Here is a 21365-nt window from a genome sequence, read left to right as displayed (position 1 = left end):
TGCATGGGTGGGAAATGAACTTGGCTACGATTTGGTGTAATGCTGAGCATCCAGTGTCAGATAGACTGCTTTATATAACATAGCATTGTTTCAATATATCATTTATTTTCAAAAGAACTTGAATCATGGCCATAGAATGTGCTTTATGTGCACGTTTTGTTCTCAGATAGAAGCCTGCAGGATCTCAAACAATTAAAAAGAAGTTGTCATTCCAGTTGCTGAAACGCTAGTGCTTTGGGGATAGTTTGGGAACGGCTCCAAGGGACATGCCTGGGAGGGTGGACCTGGATAGCAGATTGTTTTTAAGAAAACATCCTTCTTCTGAGTGATTTTATGTAAAAGAATAAAGAGACCATTGAAATCCATTAAAAATGCTTTGTATTTTTGGAAATGGTTTTTAAAGTTTAGAAAAAATGGACCAGCTGGACTGAGGATCTTAATACACTATACAGTAGTTATCTGTTTTCTGGGTGACACTGCGGACATTTATAAATGCCAGAAATGTTGGTCTATGCCAGGTTATTTTTTTTTTTTTTGCAGAAATGGCTTTTTCTGCTACTGGGAAAGCTGCAAATGTCTGATACTTCCTTCAATAATTACTGCCTTGTAGAGCTTTTATGAATATTTTGTCTTCCCAGTGAATCATTTAAGCCATATTTGATTAGTTCAAAAGAAAAAAAGGTTATAACAATAAACATGGTCATCACATTCCCCATTTTTCTGAAAGTAATTAAGACTTTACTGGCAAAAGTTCACGCTGTGGTAGCCTATAAATCTTGTGCAGATCCTTAAATACTGGTGTCATAAATACATCAGCTAAGTCAGAACGAGCAGATTGGTTGGGAAGGAGCTTTTTAGTAGAATCAGTTTCATGAAGAGTCTGAGCCCGGGCAAACGCTCACAGTTTACAGAATCAGCTTAAAATGAACACTCCCCCAACATCAGAGCAATCTGGGCCATTTTCGTTTAAATCATGTTTTATTTAAGTTTTGTTTCAACTGCTACTTTGTATTTCTGTTGCATTTGAAATAGTTGTAAGACAAGAATTTCTTTGACTTCATTCTGGTCTCTCAGAGGTCAGTGACAAAACTCCTGTGAATTTTATTCTGATCTCTTTAGGGCAGGGAACATAACATCTGTGGCTGATCCTGCAGATGACTGTATATGGGTGAGCTTACGTCCAGTCATTCTATATATATCCAGAATAGGCAAAAATGTGTTTGCACAGCACAAAAGAGCTCCAGCCCCCACTGGGACCTTCTGGAGGCTTCTGTAAGATAAATAAAAAATGTTTTCTTTTTGCTGTTGTTGTTGTTCCTGGAAACAAGTCATTGAGCCCAAAACATACAAAAGTGCAAGAATACTTCCAGTTCAAATCATATTGATGCAAATGCTGAAATTGTTCTGGATATCAGTCTCTGTATTTTATTCAATATGAAAATGGCCAGATTTATCAGCTTAGTAGAATGTAGCAGTGCTTAGTCATGTCTAGCCCTACGATTTCAGATGGTTAACTTGTGCAAGACTGGTACTACCCCAACCTGTTAGTAAGTCAAGAGTAACAACTTACTCCAAATGTTGTCAAAAGTTTCTAGATGAATTGAAGTATTGTACCTCCTGAAAAACTCCCACACTGAAGTCACAATCAAATTACAAAAGTGGGAAATAAATCACAGGTAGAAATGAGTTATTTCTAATATCTTGCCAAGAGACACTTGAAATTCTGTACTGGAATTCCTGCACAGTTCAGTTCATACTCTCTGAGAATCCACTGGTGTATGGAAATCACTTTTTTGAATTATCTAATTCTGTTGCTCTCTGCACTCGTAGGTAGTATGTCAGGGAATGATTTTAAATTTATACCACCTATATAGTGGGTTTTTTGGATCAGTCACCCATACGTTACATAGATTCAAAGTTAGAATGACTATCTGTATTTAGCTCTGCTTCACATGAGAGGAGCCTCCATTTAAAACAAAACAAAAAAGAAGAACCGCACCTAACTGTCAACATTTTCAAACTCACAATTTTTTAATAGCAGCAGTCACCAACCCAGCACTTAAAAGCAATCGAATGAATAGTTAAATACATCATAAATCTTACATTTCATACATAATAAACAAGTGTGTTGTCATCATCAATTATGGAGAAATACATACATGGTTGCAACTAAAACTGCTAAATTTCTCTGATGATGATGGGTTTTGCTGGATTTTAAGTTGTAGATTTTGACTTCGTTATCTGCAAAGTACTTTTGAAGCCTGCATAAGAACATTTCCATTATCGCTTTCACTTGTTGACTGTACATGTTTTGATAAATCATTTACATTTTAATTTCTTGAAAACAATAAAATATATTGCAAGTTATCAGAAATAGTGCAGGACTGTCAATATAATGTTAAAATAATATGGAGCTTGCATTTGAGGTTATTATGTTATTAACACACATTTATAAATATATATTTTTTTTAATTTTCAGAAAATTTGAGGGATATTTTGTTTTGAGGCTTCCAGCTAGAGAAAGAGCTAAGCTTCTCATTTTGTGGTTCTGTATATACAATAATAGATATGTGCATATGCTTTTTTTTATTATGTTGACAATTTCAGAATCAACATATTCTTAACGTACTTTTCTTGAGCTGAAAAACTTGTTTTCAAAGTAAGTTAAACAGTCTTAACTGGTTTTTACTCTTTTGGCTATTGTGTGAGTTTTAATTATGTATGTTTGCCTGCGTATAACTTCAAATCAAAGTAAGTTAAACAGTCTTAACTGGTTTTTACTCTTTTGGCAATTGTGTGAGTTTCATTTCTGTTAAATTTAGAATGGTTGAAATAATGTGTAATGTTTATTTTATTTCATATACTACTTGGCAGGAATGTGGTGGTCTACTTACTTCCATGAAGTCAAGATCAGCCTCTTAGTTTCTCTCCCTCACGCACGTAGGTGCTCAAAAAAGAGAGAAGGGAGTGAAGAAATCCAGGCCTATATGTTTGCCTGCGTATAACTCTATTCAAATCAAGAGGCCGCTGAACGAATTGTGCAACAACATTGTTCTTTTTTTAGGACAGTTCTCCCATTAATGAGTCGACTTCCAAACAACGGCAACATTTTTTTTCTTTTTTTAATTGTGTTTTTAATTCATTTCTTTAGGTAAAAGCATGATTACTTAAGCATTGTATTTGATTTGCACACAATTCTTTGTAATTGGCATTTTAAAAGGAAATTATCTTGATTTTCTTGATGTGAAAAATATTATATATTGATGGATGAGCATGTAATCTGTGTGAAAAATGTTTTGTTAAATCATTAACACTAGGTTGTTTGTCTGTTGAATCAACGACCTTTTGATGGCAACAGAGATTTCACTGTGGTAGTTTTTAATATTCTTCTTTTCCCATTAGGACAAGGAGCAACAGTTTTAAAGCAGCCTCTGTTTCACTTTGATATGAATAGATAAATTGTCAAAGCTGCCAACAAGAATGCTTCCGTATTACGGGGTATGTTGTAAGCAACACTACATACAGTGTTCTTGCTGGTAAACACAAACTGTGCACATTTAGTGGTGCAGCTCAGTTCTCATCCTTCAGTTGAATTTAATGAGCTGTAACACTGTGATGAGATTTTGGAGAATTGGGTTAGTGTGTGCTGAGTGGGAGACAGATATGGGATGACATTTTTTTCTGAGTTGCCCTTTCCCACCACTTATCAGCGGAGGGGAAGGGATAAGAGTGGAATATGTGCACAGTGTATATTGTTCCACAGGAAAACACTGTTCTTCAGAATTAACCCTTTTTAAAATACTCTATATGGGAAAGGAAATGCAAAATCATATTTAGCCTTATGCTCCATGTCTTTTTGAAATTAAAAAGAATGATTTGTTTTCAGTGTATTGCCTGCAGTGTTTCTTAGGGGTATTGCACTGTGCCATTACTTCTTAGAGACGTGAGTTGCAATCCCAAACACGTACCTTAGCTCTCTGCGTTGGAAGAGAGCGAGTGTCACATTAATTATGCTCTCCGCTCCAGTTTCCTACTGCCGTCTTGTTTGGTTTTTGCTTGCTGGATTGAAGAGAAAGTTGATTCTAGCCTTGGCCTATTTCAAAGCCATCTGAAAACAGCTAAAAAAACCTAAACCCCAGCCAAACAGGTAGTAAATAATACATACAGCCCTTAAACAGAAAATTTAGCAGCTTGCTAGCAGAGGAAGTCACTAAGGCTCCCATCAGCAACAAGATATAGTAGACTTAGTGGTTCTCAGCACTGTCGTGTGTAGCACAGATATTTAGCTTTCAAAATGTAATTCTCATCTATTCTTTGAAGGCCTAAGCTCTTTATACAGCGAACGGGGAGAATTAGGTGTGTAAGAAGAGGATCCAAACCAGCCATCATCCTGAGGGACTGAACAGGCACCGAGTGGCTTACAGAAGTGCTGAAGCCTGATATGATTTTTTCCTGTGCTGCCCTAAGTTAGAAGCCTTTGTGGGACTGGGATTTGCAACCTAATACTTATTCTGAAGCCATTCCTCTTTATAGGCATATCTGACTCCATATTTTCTTTTGAAACCTGGTCATAAAAGAAATTGTGCTTTTGTTCTTTCTATGCTAGCCTACTGGCTGGAGTATCTGCTTGGGAAGAGAAGGACACAGGTACAGCCTCTTCAGCCTGAGCACATCACACATTTGCTACCTCTGTGGGAAAGGCCTTAAGAGGGGTGTAGGTCTGGCTGAAAAGGGATTGTGCCAATATGCAGTCAAGCATTTAAGATTTATGGGGCCAGAAAGAAAAAAACAGAAGTGGTCAAGTGCCAAGGATAAAATGGGTTTTGCTATAAACATTCATTTGATGAGATACAGAAATACTGTTTTAGGGAACAGAGACTCCTGTCTGTTTCTTCAGGTCCTGTGTGTTATAAATTTAGGTATACATCCCTTCTGGGCGAGGACGGCACTGAAACAGTGTCTTTCATTTCCCCAGCTCTAATCGCTAGGTTGTCATAGAAAAGATGGATGGCAACACTTCCTCGCCCCTTCGCCGTTCTCTGGGATGCTGGGCTGTGCTTTGCTTTTGTGGCTTTGCTGAGTGCATCCCCTTAGCCTGCCTGGCCCCGCAGAGAGCCGCGGTGTGGGCAGGTCTTGTCTGCAGATTCCGAAAGAGCTTTTGTGCGAGGCCAGCTCCGAGGTGTTCGGCAGGCCCAGCACCATTTCTGTGCTTCGGGAACTTGAAAAGTGAAGACTAAGGTACCTGCAGCCATTCGGACATGTCAGAGGTGAAGAGGGGGCTGTGAATTGCACTCTGGGACTTAGTACCTAGGTTCCGCTGAAGTTTCACTTTAGGCTGCCTAAGTGCTTTTTTGGACCTGGGCCAACACTTTCCCCGTCATGCTTTGGGTGGCCAGTATATATTACTGTGGTTCTGCTAGGCACTAAGTCATTTCTGAGTTTGATATGCTTTGAGTATTTAAAAGTGTTGAAAATGGTTTCTGCCATTCAGGTCAATTGATTTGAAGAAGAGATTATCCAGTCCTGCTTTTTATTTCAGAAATGTTCGTACTCCTGTTTGTGAATACTTCACGTGATTTGACTAGCTGTGTCCCAGCATTCTTTACTGATACTGTTTGTATAAATATAACAGTTTTTTTGTGTCTCAATATTGGCTAAACGAAAATAACCTACAAAAGGAAGAATCTCCAAAGAACATACGCATTGTTTATTGAGCTCTCTGGCAACTGTTGCTGATCTGTTGAGCTGAGTTATTTTCAGAGTTCTCAGGAAAAGGATAAATTCAAAATTTGGTATTGACCTTAGAAAAGTCAAAGAGTGACCTGCACCCCGATAAACCAGTTTCACATTAGGCCATCTGTTAAGGAGATTCACAGTCATCTTTTAATAAAAAGGTCAGATTCTGCTAGTTCACAAATAGTTATAGTGAACTATAGTCACAATTACCTGGAATTGAAATCAGCATGAAGCACAGAGTTGTTAGTTGGGTTTCAGCTGAGAAGGTTTGAGATCGCTTGAAAAAAATGGCAACTTAGAAAGGAAATGCTAGTTTGAAACAGCATTGTTTCCCCATTAATAAATCTCACCTAGGAAGAAATATTTTAGTGGTTTTGAATGAGAGAGAGACGCATCAGGGGCCAGGGCCAGGTTTCGTTTTCTTGAAGTGAAGTAGCCGTTGAGGAGGGATGCTTTTGCAGAAGACCAGTTGAGAGGTTTATGTACTGCAATGCAAACTGCATACTAAACGGTAAATATTTTTTCAAATAAAAGAATATAATTTTGTAATGAAATCAACATAAAATTAAATGTTACAGTGCTTTCTAAATTTTCCATAGATGGATGTTGTTCTGTTGGTCATATTATTTGAGACTTTGCAAGAATAAGAAAAGTGTAGTCCTATTGATGTATGGTAATATAAAGCTTAGTTTATGAAGGACTAGTAAAACCTCATCTGTGAAAGTTTCCTTCATGAAGAGATGCAGGAGACATTTGGAATACAAGGTCTAATTTGACTTGATTGGTACTTAAATAATTATTAAAATTGGATGTAGTATGTAACTGAAATACTTGGAAGGGTTCTCCACGCCATCATATTTTACTGGTGCAATGGTCATTATCTTTGTGCTCCTTATGTCTCTCATATAATCAAGAAATTTTTACCTTTATATAGTCATTTATATTACATTATCCTAGTATCTAAATTATAATTATCCTAGTATCTAAACAGTTCATAACAGGACTATAGAAAAGATTATTAGATTTGTTTAGTAAGAATGATGTTTGCAAATGATGGTCATAATCTGCAATTCAATAATTTGTTTTACTGCATAAAAGTATTAAGAAGCTTTTTTTATTTTTAGCTAAAAAGCATTTAGATCACAGTCTAGTACTGTGATGTGCTTTATGAGTAGGTACTGGATTCATGACTTTTTAAAAGGGCAAAACGTACTGTATGTATCTTTTCAGGTGTAAAAGATAAAAATGTTTCAAAGTGGGAGGAATGAATATAAGACATATATTTTTATTAAATATAATCCCAGGGAAATATTTTAATGGAAAAACATCTTCAAAATTATTACAGTTGCTGTTGCATGAATACAAAACATGCAGAACATGACAAAAGCCAGGCATTTCTGCTTGAAATTCAGTGGATAGCAATGTAAGCAAAGGGAAATAAATATAGGGAAAATCACTAGTGGTTAAAAGTGAGTGGATTGTTTAGAAACAGAGTGAAAGAAAGTTGTATTAGACAACTGTAGGCAGGACTGAAAGGTCATAATTTGCAGATCACTTTTGCTGTCAAGTTAGAATGAAAAGCATCTTTCCTGTGTGGTCAGTCAGTGCAAAGCACCTGTACAATTAAATACAGTACCAGTTCCTCAGGGTCAACTGTAGCTGTATTCCTAACCTAGAACAGTCTAACAGTCTACTAGTTTAGATACATTTATTAGCTGTAAGAGTTATTATTACAAGGAATTATTTTTATACACCTCTTAAAATACAGGTGTGTAAAAACACTTTGCAGTGTTTCTCAGGAGTTTTGCCTGGACACGTGCTGTTAATTCATCATTTTGTTGCAATATAAGTTGTTACTTGTATAGTTGAACAAACTGGTTGATTAGACACTAGGATTATTTTTGCTATAGCACAGTTATGAATAGATTTATCAGGGCATTGCACATTAGAAAAATTATATAAGGTGTTCTATATAAAAAGTCAATATTAGTAGTCCTAAATGACAGGAATATAAAATAAACTAACTTGTAAAGTTAGTTTATAGAGCTGTTTAAATCATGGACAATATTTTTTTAATTTTTTTTTAATTTATATAACATGAAGTTTAGCTGTGTTTCAGGAAGTCGCTTAATTGAATTTATGAGCATCTAGGCTCCTGTTTCCCATTAGGACCAGAAATAGTTCAGTCAGTCTGATGTGCAGTCAGCCATCTCAGCTGTATTATATACTCATCTGACGTTTTATATAGTGATGTCATTAAGATAACACACGATTTGTGTCAGATGCTGTCATCCTTTAAGAAGATGTATCAAGTGCAGATTATAAATACATGTGTTAAAATAACCACCATAAAGTACCTTTGCTGCCACCAAAGTTTCTTCCTTAATACTTCTAGCTCTAGCAGCACTGGAAGGTATTAACAGGTTTTTGGGTAGGGAAATAGTTGTATTAGGATTTATCGTATATGGACATGATTCTGAGCTTTAAAGTGAGATATCCATTGCTGATTAATCCCTTGTCTGTATGCTTTTATTCTCAATATAGCATGTGCACTTTACTGAGAAATACAGTCCTTAATTCACTTCCACAATGAACTGAAAATAAAATAACCCGTTAGGAAACCAGCATGGCACAGCTGGCTAGGCAGGGAGCAGAGAAATTGGGTTGTGGCTCCCCAAAGCACCTGTGGGCTTCCCTGCCCCCTTCCTGCCTGAATGAGGTTTTGACGAATAAACTGAATTATTTGTGGGAGAGAATAGCGGGGTCCCTGGCCTTACGTAGGAAGACTGTGGAAACAAAGCACCGTTTCTGAGGGGCAGAGAGAGAGGCAATGTGAGGAAGGTAGGATAGGAGGTGCCATGAAGGAAGGTATGAAAAAACAAGCTGGGAAAAGAAGTTTTATTACTCTGTGCGGTGAGAAAGATAGAAAAGGAAGTGATATCTAACTGAACAAAACATACTAACAGTGTTCAGCAATAATTATCTCCAACAATAACATACTCCTTCTTTCCCCGCATCCTTTTTTTGTGCTTCCTTTCCTGTTTCCTCCATTTTTTGGTATACTTTCAGGGCTTGAAGACCTGTGGGTGTTCCTGTGGCCCCAGCTACTATTGTGTGTTGTTATAGCTGTGTTGATTTTTGTTGGTTTTTTTAATAATCTTTGCATATGCTAGAGCTGAATAACTGAGACATTTATATAAACAAAAGAAAATTTATTGTAAAAAACTGTAATTTTGTCTGAAACACTAGAAAAAAAACAACAAAGCATGGAAATCATTCAAAAAGAACATTTCAAGTGGGACCACCAGGGACAAGCTTTAAAGCACATGCCAGCTTATTATTTTTAATAGGAGAGGGTTTGGCTTGAAATTAATATCAGTCTGGCACTTCTGAGGTAGAAGAAATATAATTTGTTCAGTTTGTTTAAAATAGTTTTTACTTGAAAATCTCACAACATATGCATTGTATAGCATATGAAGTATATGGCGGTGAGCTTAAAGAATGTGTAGAAATTGTACATTCATATAGATCCTCTTGTCTCCTTACTTTTCAACCTTCTAGTTTGCTCTATCATTCATCCGTATTTCATATGAAATTTTAGCAAAAAGAATTTTAAAATTTCTGCAAGTACCTGCAGGAAAGTGCAAATGTAAAAACTGTGCAGTGAAAATACTCAAGGAAGTTCTTCAGAGTCGTTGAAGAGGATACTCCCAATTTCTGCAGTAGAAGACAACTCTGCATGCCTTCTTATTGGCACACATGGTTGTTACTGAAATTACTGAAATTTGTCTAAGTTATTACCAAAGCCCCAGTTTATATAAAACAGAGGCTTCTGGGGAAGGATTCCCAGACCAGTCTTTCACCAAGATTTAATTCCTCTGAGCTAAACTGCTTATAGACAATTCTACCCTGTTATCCTTAAACCACTTCTTACTGACAGTTTAAATTGACAGGATTTCTATGTAGTTAATGTTCCCTCTCACATTAGCTGAATTAAAGGTTCAAATGGTCTCTATTTTTAGGTTTTTTCCCCTCCTTATCTGGACAAGGCTTCCTGCTGTAGGTGATGCTGGAAGGTATCTGGGCATTGTCATATTCCCAGGTAAATAGGAAGAATGGCTTTGAGCGTGCTCATTCCTGGAGATGGGTCAAGGTTATTGCAGTGTTGTCCTGTCTGTCTCCCATCATGAGCTAAATAATGACTGCAGGTCACTCAGGATTCAGTGACTATGTTCTTTGTGATATCGTTAATTAAGATTCTTGCTCTTTTAATGAGATGACATAGAAATAGTGGGCAGGCAGAAAGATGGAGTCCCTCCTTGACATTTTATAATTGAATCACCTTATTTTTAGAAGTGTTCTACTTCTGTATTATGAAAACACTACAATAAAATAAACATTACAGGAAAGATGATTTTTATTTTATTGATTTACACTGAGTAGTAAACTATCTTATTTTTGGCTCAGAACTACTCTAAGCTAATCTATGGGCCATCTGCAGGTACTTATCTTTCCTTTACAGATCAGGGTGGAATTAATTCTTCTTTTCTTCGGATGTTTTAAGCCATGGAAGAAAATATTTCTCTGAAGTTCAAATTGAAATTCAATATAGAATTGCTTGTATTCTTCTAAGTCAATATTGGTTTAGTAACAGAAAAAGAATCAAACATTTCCTTAAAAAAAACCCAACACCCCAAACTCCATGATACAATGGTTTGTGTATTTTACGGTTCTCATAGCTACTAAAACACATTTTCATTATCGTGATACTGCTGATAATTTAGTGTAAAAATGCAAATCTCCCTGTTTTATTGTGGAAAATTAAATCAGGTGCACTTCTGAAAATACTGGATTAATTTCCAATATTTCATTTTCAAAATTGTAATTATGCAGTTAAACTGTGATTCCAGAGTTTGGAATTTGACCTAAGGATGTTGAATACACATTGCTGGAAATCTGTAACAGGCAAATAATTGCAGTCTTAGAATGTGGAATAACAATTCCTACACTGGAGTTTAAACCTTTCTCAGTAGAAAGTACTTTTTATTCACTTTCTAAGTGTCTGTTTTACATTTGATTTGGTCTGTGCACTTCACTTAAAAAAAAAGTTGAGTATACTTTTTCCCCCTACTTTTCCACTTTCTTTGCAAACAGTTTTCTCACAGGTTGGAATTCTGCTCAGAACTGATTTTTTTTTCTTCTTTTTTTTCCCCCAACGGTTAGCCTTTCTTCAAAAGGAGTGGAGCATGTGTCAAGAAACCTAACCCATGCTGAACTGCATTCTAGGCATGAACACACAAAGTCCCAAGGGTTGTAGAAATTAAGGAAGCCTCTGGCTCTTTTCAGCCACCAAAGGTTTCTGTGCTCGCCATGTCTCTACATAGTTATGGGTAGACGCAAGCTCTGCTATCATAATCAACGTTATGCCAAATCTATCGCTGTACACCAGGGCATGATTGCCAACACTCATGGAGGTACTTTCTGCTGGCACCGCAGAGCTGCTTGCAAAGCTCTGGACACTGAAATCCACTTTATGTGCTTCCCTCGGCATTTATTGCTTCTGACTTTTCAGTCTTGTTTCAGCCCCATGGAACTGATCCACGGGACTCCTCCTGCTGGGCAACCCAGCCACTCCGCCTCGACTCCCCAGGTTACAACTGCCAAGCATGTGCTTTTGCACCTACATAGCCAATAACTTTCAGACCTAACGTGACCCTACCATACATCTCTGTTTTTGTGGCATTTTCCAGGAAAATAAAACATATATAGGAACGGTTGTGTATGTTTGGAATGTGAATATTTTGCTGAATTTTTTCTTCTTGAAAACAGGCCAAAGAAAAAGAATCTGGAAAGCACTGGTGATTTTTCTTTATTGGAAAATGCATTTCATTTTGAGCTATCAATTACAAAATGCTAAACTAAGGGCAGGTACCAGAAGTCTTTGTATCCTCATCCCAGATTCTGATTGGTTGATGCTATATTTAGACTGAAACTAGAGTTTATACTGGAAAAATTAATCTTTTAAAATGTTATTTTCTAATGTATACATGTAGAAAAATGTATCAACAAAAAAATTTCAATGAAAGTCTATCCTCCTTTACCAAGCTTTTTACTCACTTTCCTTTATTTGACATACTGCTCCTTCAATTAAAATACTCCGAGCCTTATATTCTTGCTCTATGATTATTACCATTAAAATGAAATACGTTGTAACATTCTGTGGGATACTTTGAGCAAGCAAACTGCTGTAAAGCCTGTATCTGTTTTGTTTCAGCTGCCATTATTGGCACTTTGTTTAACACTTTTAGGCATGTTCCTGAATAATGAATAACTGCCAAATTACCACAGCACATTTGATGTGAATGAGTCATCGTCCTTAAATTAAAAAACAAAAATGTGATGACCTTTCTGTTGTTCTAGATGTCATTATTGCCATCAAGTGACTGGTTTGAAATTTCCGATCATTCATTAGTACCTTGAATGGGCAGCAGTTATTTTTTTGTGCAGTCCTTAGGGTCTATTGTTTTAGGTAATCCAACCAGTAATGGCTTAGATTAAAAAAGAAAATTAAAGGAAAATGCATAATCAACATGCACCAACATGCTAAACAAACAAAAGACCTGTAGCCTTTGTGTCTGCAAAGGCAGACCACTGTTGGACAATTATTGTCCATGTTTATATGCATGTTTATGTTAATTATCTTGTGGGAATAATCTAAAAAAAAGATTTATCCTTATGTCTTGAAACTTAACTGCAACGCAACCGTAACTTTTCTGATTCTGGAAGGTAGATTAAATATCCACTCTCATCATAAAAAACCAAGAAACAAGAGCTCTGGAGTTTCATGGGAGTGCTTTAGTTATTGATGATGATGCCAGGTAATGGGTATCGCTTAACTTGCCTGTTTCTCAGTCTACAGTGTGTGACTGACAACGATTTCACCAACAATGGAGGTGAAAAGAAGTTTTGATAATATCCAGGCCGTCAAAGTATAATAATGAGTCACTTGCTCCTGATAGGTACTGTACAGATGGGTGCGTTTGAAATGTCTTCAAACACATTTTACCAATGTCATCTTAATTCTTTGTTCCTGTATCCAGGACTGCTAACCCTGACACTCACTATCGTGACTGCAGGATAGGTGCTAAATGTTGTCTTTCATCATTGACTATGCCTCTTTCCTACCACAGTGATCATAATCGTGTTTCAAAAGTGAATCTTCTTCAAGGGTCCCGAGTCTGCATTCATTTCTTGGGCAAAGGTGACATTTAGTTTAGCTGGAATATTTCACATGAGAAAGAGGTGGAAGATGTGACTTTTTTTTTTTTTTTTGCTGTTGTTGTTGTTTCATAGTAATATGCAAAATGTGGAAAGTCAGTCATATTTCACTGGTATTTGGCATCTGCTCAACAACTGGTTGCTCTTCTCAGAGCTTTTTTGGAAAGTTTGCAGCACCATAATGACAGCTTTCTAAACACAGATGTCCTCATGGTACAACCTATAATTTTTTATGAAAGATGTATCGATGTCAGGAATTTGAACGAAGTACTGGAATTAGTTGAACATTCTTGTTATGAATATGTATTCAAAATATCTACAGTACATATATTGTAAGTTGGGGGAAGAATCTGCAGTGTCTGAAGGCATAGATGTTGGTACAAAATGCCCAAAATGTCAGAATGTAGTTTAAGATAAATTGATTCTTTTGTTAACGGACTGTGTATATTTTAGTGATTTTTCCCACTGTTTTATACTGTGTAAGTGTATACTGTGAACTTGAAGCATCAAGAATCTCAAGAATACATTTAGATAATCAGGGATTTGGCCACGGAAAATGTCTAATAGCTGAGAGGCCTGGAGTAGCTATTAAATGTTCTTGTAAAGTCCCATTAGTAGCCTCTTCCTCTTGTTTCATTTACCTCTCAGCTAAGACATCAGGAAGTGAGTATTTCAAACACAGATTTCCTCTCCTTAAGTCAGCTGGTTTTGTTGAGGTAACTCCTCTTAAATGTCTTTAGTAAGTAAAAGTCAGTTCAAAGATTAATGTGTAAGTTGATAAACCCCCAGCAGCTTGTAATACTTAGTAAAAGAATCCTCGAGTGTTTTTACCTGTGGGACTATTATTTGCATATGCACACAAATTATCTACATACATGTAGGAGGACAGTGCTTAATGGTTATCGTATGTAATTTATGTAAGTTCGGACTTGTAAGTGAAAAGGAAACTCTCCTCTGTTAACTTACTGTAACCATTTGAGAATGGTTTTTAATGATAACATGGTCCATTCTGTATTGTTCTTTTACCTATTCAGGTCTAGTTAAGATCAGAGTACCATGCAGCAAGTATATCGAGCAACTGTAACAAAATTAGGGGAAATGTATTTCAATAAATATTGTAGTATTTTATTTTTGTGCGGCCTCGACATAAGTGCTGCAGTTGTTATGACTACAGCTAACTTCATGTAGCTTCCATCTATCTGTACTTGGACAAGGCACTTGGTTTAGATTTATTTTCAGGTCACGCCACTAGATATATACACCCACACCACTAATGACACGTCATTCGGATTCAGAATAGATACTTTAAAGTTAGAACGCTGCATCAGAAATGGTGCAAAACCATAACTGTTAGTTAGAAAATGCTTTCTTTTTGGACTTTAACTGGGTCACGCTGTGGTCATTCAGTATTATGATACCGGGGTTCTTTCCCTTTTCTCTTACTTTTGGTTGATGATAAAATCACTTGCATGGTATGTATGCATGTGTGCATGTGTGTGGCCCAGGCTGGGCTGCTGTTTGGCATGCCTTGGATCATGACCTTTTGCCAAACCTCAGCAGTAGCTCTTGGGGAAAAAATGTAAACATACAACCAAATTTACTCTGGTTTCTTTATTTAGCTCAGTGAAAGTTGATACTCATTGTTATAAGGCTTCACTATAACAAACTCTTTGCTAAATTAGAAAATGGGAGAAGCTAATTTAATATTTTAATAAAAGTAATTTTGTAAAAAATACGAGTGGGAGGCAAGCAAATAGATTCTCCTAATGTAGAAGTAAGAATTGTAAGTGATTAACAGTTGTGATAATTTTATTTCTTTATTTTAATCACATTTTAGTCTTCAAGGATGACAAGGAAGAAAACACCTATTTTGTTAGGCCAGAAGTATATGGAAACGTTATGGAATAATACTAATTACTAAGAAAGTGCCAGGATTGTGGGTAGTATAATCATCTACAATTTTCTGAGAATATCCTTACTAAAATGACCTACCTAAGTGTAATTTCCAAAATAAGGAGACCAGATGTCTTGTTTGGGACAGTGCAAGTGATGGACACTTTTCCTTGAAACGGGCTGCCTTCTACTAACATTAAACTGGCCTTTTTTCTTCCTGTAGATGATAGTTTAGGATTATGCTGGTTTTTCCTATGTGGTTACAAGTTATGGGGAAACAGAGCAGAGTTTCCATAAACTAGAACATAGAGGATTTCAGTAAATGGAAGACCTTTTGTCTACTTCGTTATTTTGACTGGCATTAAAACTCACCTGCCAACAGTTTGCCACTCATACTGACTTTTTTTATTTGTTGTGAGCTGTTACCACTGTTGGCTATAAGAGATGATCACCTAATTACAACTTGCAGAGCATTTAAATGAGTTGTCAGTTAACACAGAACATGTGTAATTGATAGAAAGATTAATGATTAAAACTGTCAGTTTCCCCTGCCTAAAATGTGGATATTTGCCCTGAACTATGCCTCTTAAGTGGTTTTCAGATGTGTCCCAGTTTAAAGCCTGTGATGAATCAGCATAGATCCAAAGGATTTATAGTGTTGGGTTAGGGTTTTTGTTTTGTTTGTTTGTTTGTCTTTAAGTTTTAAGAATACGGAAGTTCACATGATGAGAACAGTGACCTTTCAGTCTTTTCCATGTAGACTCCCTTCTGCAAGTTAAAGAACTTCCTTCAACCTGAGTCGTTACATATTTAACATACTGTACAAGCAAAAGGATCTACATTTCATTCATGAGGATATTGTCAGTAGTGCTGTCTAGAGAAAGCTAAGCCCTGATGTTTGGTGTGAACAGAACCAGAGTAGACCAAACTGTTTAGTATTGCATATTTGAAAGTTAAAAAAAAAAATGAGGCTTTGGCTCACCCACACAGCAAAAACCCTAAACCATCAAAGGAGAATACACTCATGTAGATTAACTTTTACCAAACATATTGACTTGTCTTTGCAAGTTGGTGGGACTCTGGAGAAGAGGCTGCGGAAGTTTTGTATAAACAGTTTTGTTTATGAGACGGTGTGGAAAATGTGGAGTTAAAGGAATTGTCATGACAGGGAGCTAAGATGAAAATGTTTGACTACAAAATTTAAAAAAACCTCAAAGCTTCTTCCAATTCTTAGAGAGTGTTTTCATGATAACGAGCATCATCTCCTGTGTTTCATTTGTGATTAAATCAGCTACTGTCATCCAAATCCAGTAGAAGGGAAGGGAACAAAGCAAGGAAGAAAACTGCTTTGCCTGGATTAGGGAACAGGGAGAAGGGCAGAATACCCGCAGGAGGATGGCTGTAGCCCCTAATTCCTCTCTGTTGTCTATGGGGTTGTTGTGTGCTTTGCCAGATAAGAATCAGTGCAAGCACCAACCTTGACATCTGTGTTTCTGCCATTGTTTTGCTTACGTGATTTCCAGGAGAAAGGAAAGAGCTTAGACCTATGCCTAAAATTAGTCATACACTGTGCAGCTTTCTTATGAACCCTCAAATCATCATCAAGGTCCTTGCCCAAGCTCTGCCCTTTTCTGGCACCTTTACCTGTCTCCTCAACTGACACTTTCCTTTTTCTCTCCCCTCCCACGTGCCACCTTTTCTCCCCCTGCCTCTGGCTCATATTGCTGGTTTCTTGAGACTATGGGGAATTTCGTGGGCTCTGACTCACTCCCTTTCCCAGGCAGTACAGGCATACTTATCTCTGTACTGCACAGTAGCAGGGAAAAGGAAGCACTTCTGGGTTTTATGCTTTTTACTAGCTTAGCAATGAGCGAGAGACTGCCATTGTGGCGCAGGCAAATAGGAATGACCTATGCTATGTAATGCGTATACTTAAAGTATCTATATATGCATACATTTGTGCATCGCTGTTTAAAAGTTACATCAGTACTTGACAACTGGAATACCTGGTGCAGTTTTAATATGTTCTTGTAATATCCATTGTATTTGTGTTGGACTGAGATTAGTATATTTTATGAAGTTTATTTCATTTGCATAATAAACAGATAATGGTTTATTAGTGAAAATAGCAACTGAAAAAGAGAAACTTTGAAATATCTAAAACAAGGTAAGGTAAAACCAGTAAGAAACTAAACCACTGGGTTTCAGACACGCATGGCTAAAAAATTTTCTGATATATTTCCTAGCTTTATGAATGCTTGTAACTTCAGATGAGTTAATTGCAGATACTCTTAATAATTAAACCTGTATGCTTTGCAGTACTTGCATTTTAAAAAGACTTAAAGCATAGCCTATTGCTTGATTTAAATTTTAAATAAATAGCTCCCTTCTTATCTTTCTCCTGGTCCTTTGCTTTTTTCCAATAATGTCACAAGATCAGGAGCAACACATATTCATGATGAAAGCACTATGTAGAGCAAGCTGGAACAAAGAAGAAATGGTGATCTAGAAATATTGGACAGGTGACGTTGCCATGTATCATACTTGTGTATTGTACCTTGCCAATTATGCAGCTTAAACTTTGAGCTGAGTAGACTTTAACCAAGGCTAAGTGATTATCTTGAACCTTGTTTACAGTTAGGATTTTACAACTTAAACAGCTGAATATCTAGATATACTTTCTAAACTGAGATGATAAGGACTTCAAGGGTTTTTCTCCATCAAAATCGCAGTCTTGGACTGCTGTGCATTTGATAGCTCTGCATTTCACATATGTAAGACAAAACGTCTTGTACATAAGTAATCAGAATGTCTTATCACCTTCTTAAGGACTCCAAGTGTTGCATGTTGCAAGCTGAAAGCTGAACTTGACCGTTAAGGGTCTGACTCAGATCTTTGTTAGGGACAGATCACTCATCATCATCACTAAAACGAATGGGTGTGACATGCAAATTTTAGGAACTGTATTCAAAAGATCTGCAAAAATGACTACAAAAATACAGAAATATTTATTTATGATTTTGACTTTGAAATGAAAATAAATCCTACTGTGAACATTTGGCATGAAATCTTGCCCTACTGAGGGCAATCGCAGTTAGTGGAACCAAGATTTCACCTAGTGTGCATTTTATTTGCAGTAAAATAAAAAGTCATAAATAAGATGACTCATGTGGCTGTTGATACATCCACGCTTTGGCAGAGTCAAGCAGTGTATGTGCTGTAACGTGCTGGAAGTGGCCAGTCTGAAAAACAACACTGATATTATCGCGCACCAGACGTTCCCTATGAATTGCAAATTGTCAGAAGATGAACACTGACTCTGCAAGAATTTACAGCATTTATCTCCTAGGCCTGCTTATCTAATTGCACTGAAGGCATTTCCTCAGGGTTCACATCACGAAGAGCCTTGAGACAATCCAGTAGTAAATCTCTGTGGGGACTGAGCTGAGAGCAGTGTCATGGCCCCAAGCACTGTGCCAAGAGCAGATGAGATTACTAACGCCAGTGAAATATTCTTTATCTGCGCAACAACCGATCCTCTGGATTGTCACCAAGTACAAAATGAAGCACCTATCTGCCAAATATGAGAAATTGCTTGTATTTCAGGACAGAAACCTGACCTATCTGTTTATGTCTCATATGCCAGCTGCTTTGCCTACATCGGATGGAAATGAGAAATTTATTAAGTGTAAAGTGCACAGCACAATGAATAAGCAAACTAAAAGGCTCTTGCTTTGCTGACTGATTATTTTATTCACTCATTGATTAAATCTTTTTTCCTGGGGCAAGAATGGCTGGTAAGCTTGTTTTGAAAAGTACAAATAGGAGAAGAATTAAAACAAGCAGATATTTTTTTTTAACATCTAATCTTAACCATCTTACTTGGAAAAATATGGTTTTGTAAACTGCAAATGATGTAATGTTTTTGATGTTACTATTTAAGAGAAATTAATTCTTGGTTTTAGCTAAGACAAATAAAGGTTGGAATTGCATTGCATTTCATGCTCCTCATGTATAACAGTAGTACAGTAGGTAAAGTGATAATTAATTGCTCCTCCTATTATGTCTCTCCAGAGATCTGAAGAATAATTTGATCAGCACAATTGAGCCAGGGGCCTTCCATGGACTTTCAGAACTGAAGCGCCTGTAAGTGTTAATTCCATTTGAATTATTCTGAAAATTGTGTTTGTATCGACATTTCTATCCTCGGGCAACTCAAATATGCCACCAAGCAACAATCACATAAGGACACTGGCTGTAAAATAGAAAATCACACACTGTGCTTTCTAAATTTACCATGCCTTTTTCTTCTTCTTTCCCTTCTTTTTTTCCATTTCCCCCTTCTTTTTTACCTTTTCCCATTTAAAATTATCTGTTTGCTCTCCAAAGATATCCTAACAAGTACATCTACAAAGTTAAAAACCACACCTAATTAATGACTTAGCAGACAATATTTCACTATAGACATTAATCAGAAATAAAACTGAGTGGTTTAAATATGTGTAAACAATGTTTTGTGCTACACTAAGTTTTTTTCGTTATGTAAGGTCTACTTTACTTTTATCTCAGATCAGGTCTATAAAATAAATTCTTAGAAAGGAAACTTTGTCGTGCTTTAGAATTTGTCTACCATTTTCATACCTCTCACATTGACTCTGCTTGGTATTTTTTATTTTTAGCATGGTTTTCTAAGGAAACAATATATTCCCTGTCCATCATTCTTGTATTCCTCTCTTTGAAAATGTTCTCGTAGTGCTTTTGAAAGCACTGGCTGATTTTTAAACTACATTTGTAGAGGGTAAAAATATCTAAGTTACTAAGATCCTACAAGTGGGCCTTTTTACTTTTAATTAACAAGGACTACGGACCCTCCTTAGTTCTACTCAGCCTAAAGAAAAAGTGAGATGAACCCTTTTTTAATTATAATTTTCCAAGTGACAGCATCCAAACGTCCATGTACTGGCTAACCAGGCCATCAGCACATGCCAGAAATCTGCCTAGCCATCGTGTGTGCTGTCTTATGTGTGATGAGAAAACCTATGAGAAAACGGGGATTATTTTCGTGGGATGGGAAGATTTAGATGAGAAGGAATGCAAATCCACAGAAAAAAAAATTTACAAATCCTTCTGCTTTTTTGCTCTGAGGTTAAATTCCCTAACTGCTATGTACAGGGAACACTGCACAAGCTAAGTAAAAGATTTCCATCTCTGATCATACAGGTAGCAGTATTTTCTAACATCGACCACTAAGTTTTAGTGCATTTGGGTAGAAACCCAATGACATAATAATGATGAAGTCAGAGTAGCATATACATTTTCAATACAAACAAAAAAATTAGGTTGAAACTTTCTTGCTCACTCTGTATACAGGGATAGCAATACAATGAAATTATCAAAATGAGTACTAATTGTTGCTTTGGCCGCATACTCTAATAACACAACCCTGACCTCTTGTGGGAAAACCAGGAAACCTGTGCAAGTCATGGGCTGCACGTCTGAAGACTGCACAGGTGGAGCAGGAGGTCACCAGGAAACCTGTGCAAGTCATGGGCTGCATGTTTGAAGACTGCACAGGTGGAGCCTTGGGTCAGCCAGGAGAGACAAGGCAAGGAAGAGGAAGTCATTAGGCGCTTGGAAAAGTCAGAAGAAAAAACTCTTCAGCAAACGAGGAATGGCAATGTTGAGATTTATCATGCTAGATCTCAAAAAAACCCTTGTCACTGATATGAACAAGTAACACTGGGAGCAATCTAGAGACAGGGAATCGATTCATTACTGGACTGCCACGTGTTTGAAACAAATCGGTGTAGTTTCATGGTACGCAAGAAAATCTCTGCACTCCTTCACTGTGCAACTATTGGGTAGCAGACAGTTGAGCAAAATGAATAAACAAACTGCTGAATGCTGAATACAGTAATTACTTTAAGACTGTACTTTACATTCACATCTTATTTCACATGTGAAATATAAATGATGCTGTGAAAAGCAGGAGCTGATGTAATATGGGCAACTGCAAGAGATATGGCTATGGCAAGTCAGACAGACAAACCGCGGGCTGTCAACATCAGAATGTTTTCTGTGAATGATTTGGAGAACTGTTATAATTTGTATTTGAATGACAAACTGAATTATTTCAAGGGTTTACTCAAAAAAGTACGCGCAAAATTGATGAAAACTGAAAATTTATGAAGCATTAAAATTATGGCACTCAGTTATTCAACAGAGGAGAGTTTTGTTTTCTCTAACATCAATTTTACAAGTCAGCATTAGTAAGTTAAATGTCTTACTCCTGAAAATGAACGCTAGCTTTGTACATCATGAATTGAATTATGTCTAATATAACATATATTAGTTTGGAGGAATGTGCAGCAAGCTGTCTTTTTCTTTTTGCTAATGTTTTTTTAGAAAACATGCTTTACAACACAGAGATTTCAGCCACTGCCATATATCTTATTGTC

The 21365-nt window shown here is 36.7% G+C and overlaps 1 protein-coding gene across 1 annotated transcript in view; it reads left to right on the top strand.

The window, feature by feature from the left end:
• LOC103897676 (adhesion G protein-coupled receptor A3) overlaps positions 1-21365 on the top strand; it is a 251679-nt gene that overhangs the window by 40040 nt on the left and 190274 nt on the right. The window contains exon 3 of the mRNA XM_009277787.2: positions 18982-19053. Within this exon, the coding sequence (XP_009276062.2) occupies positions 18982-19053 (72 nt within the window). The remainder of the gene's footprint in view (positions 1-18981; positions 19054-21365) is intronic.

This window comes from Aptenodytes forsteri, unplaced genomic scaffold (assembly GCF_000699145.1).
Source record: "Aptenodytes forsteri isolate BGI_AS27 unplaced genomic scaffold, ASM69914v1 Scaffold15, whole genome shotgun sequence".
In the NCBI taxonomy this organism is placed as follows: domain Eukaryota; kingdom Metazoa; phylum Chordata; class Aves; order Sphenisciformes; family Spheniscidae; genus Aptenodytes; species Aptenodytes forsteri.
Note: the sequence above shows the minus strand (reverse complement) of the source record. Positions and strands in the feature narration are given on the sequence as shown.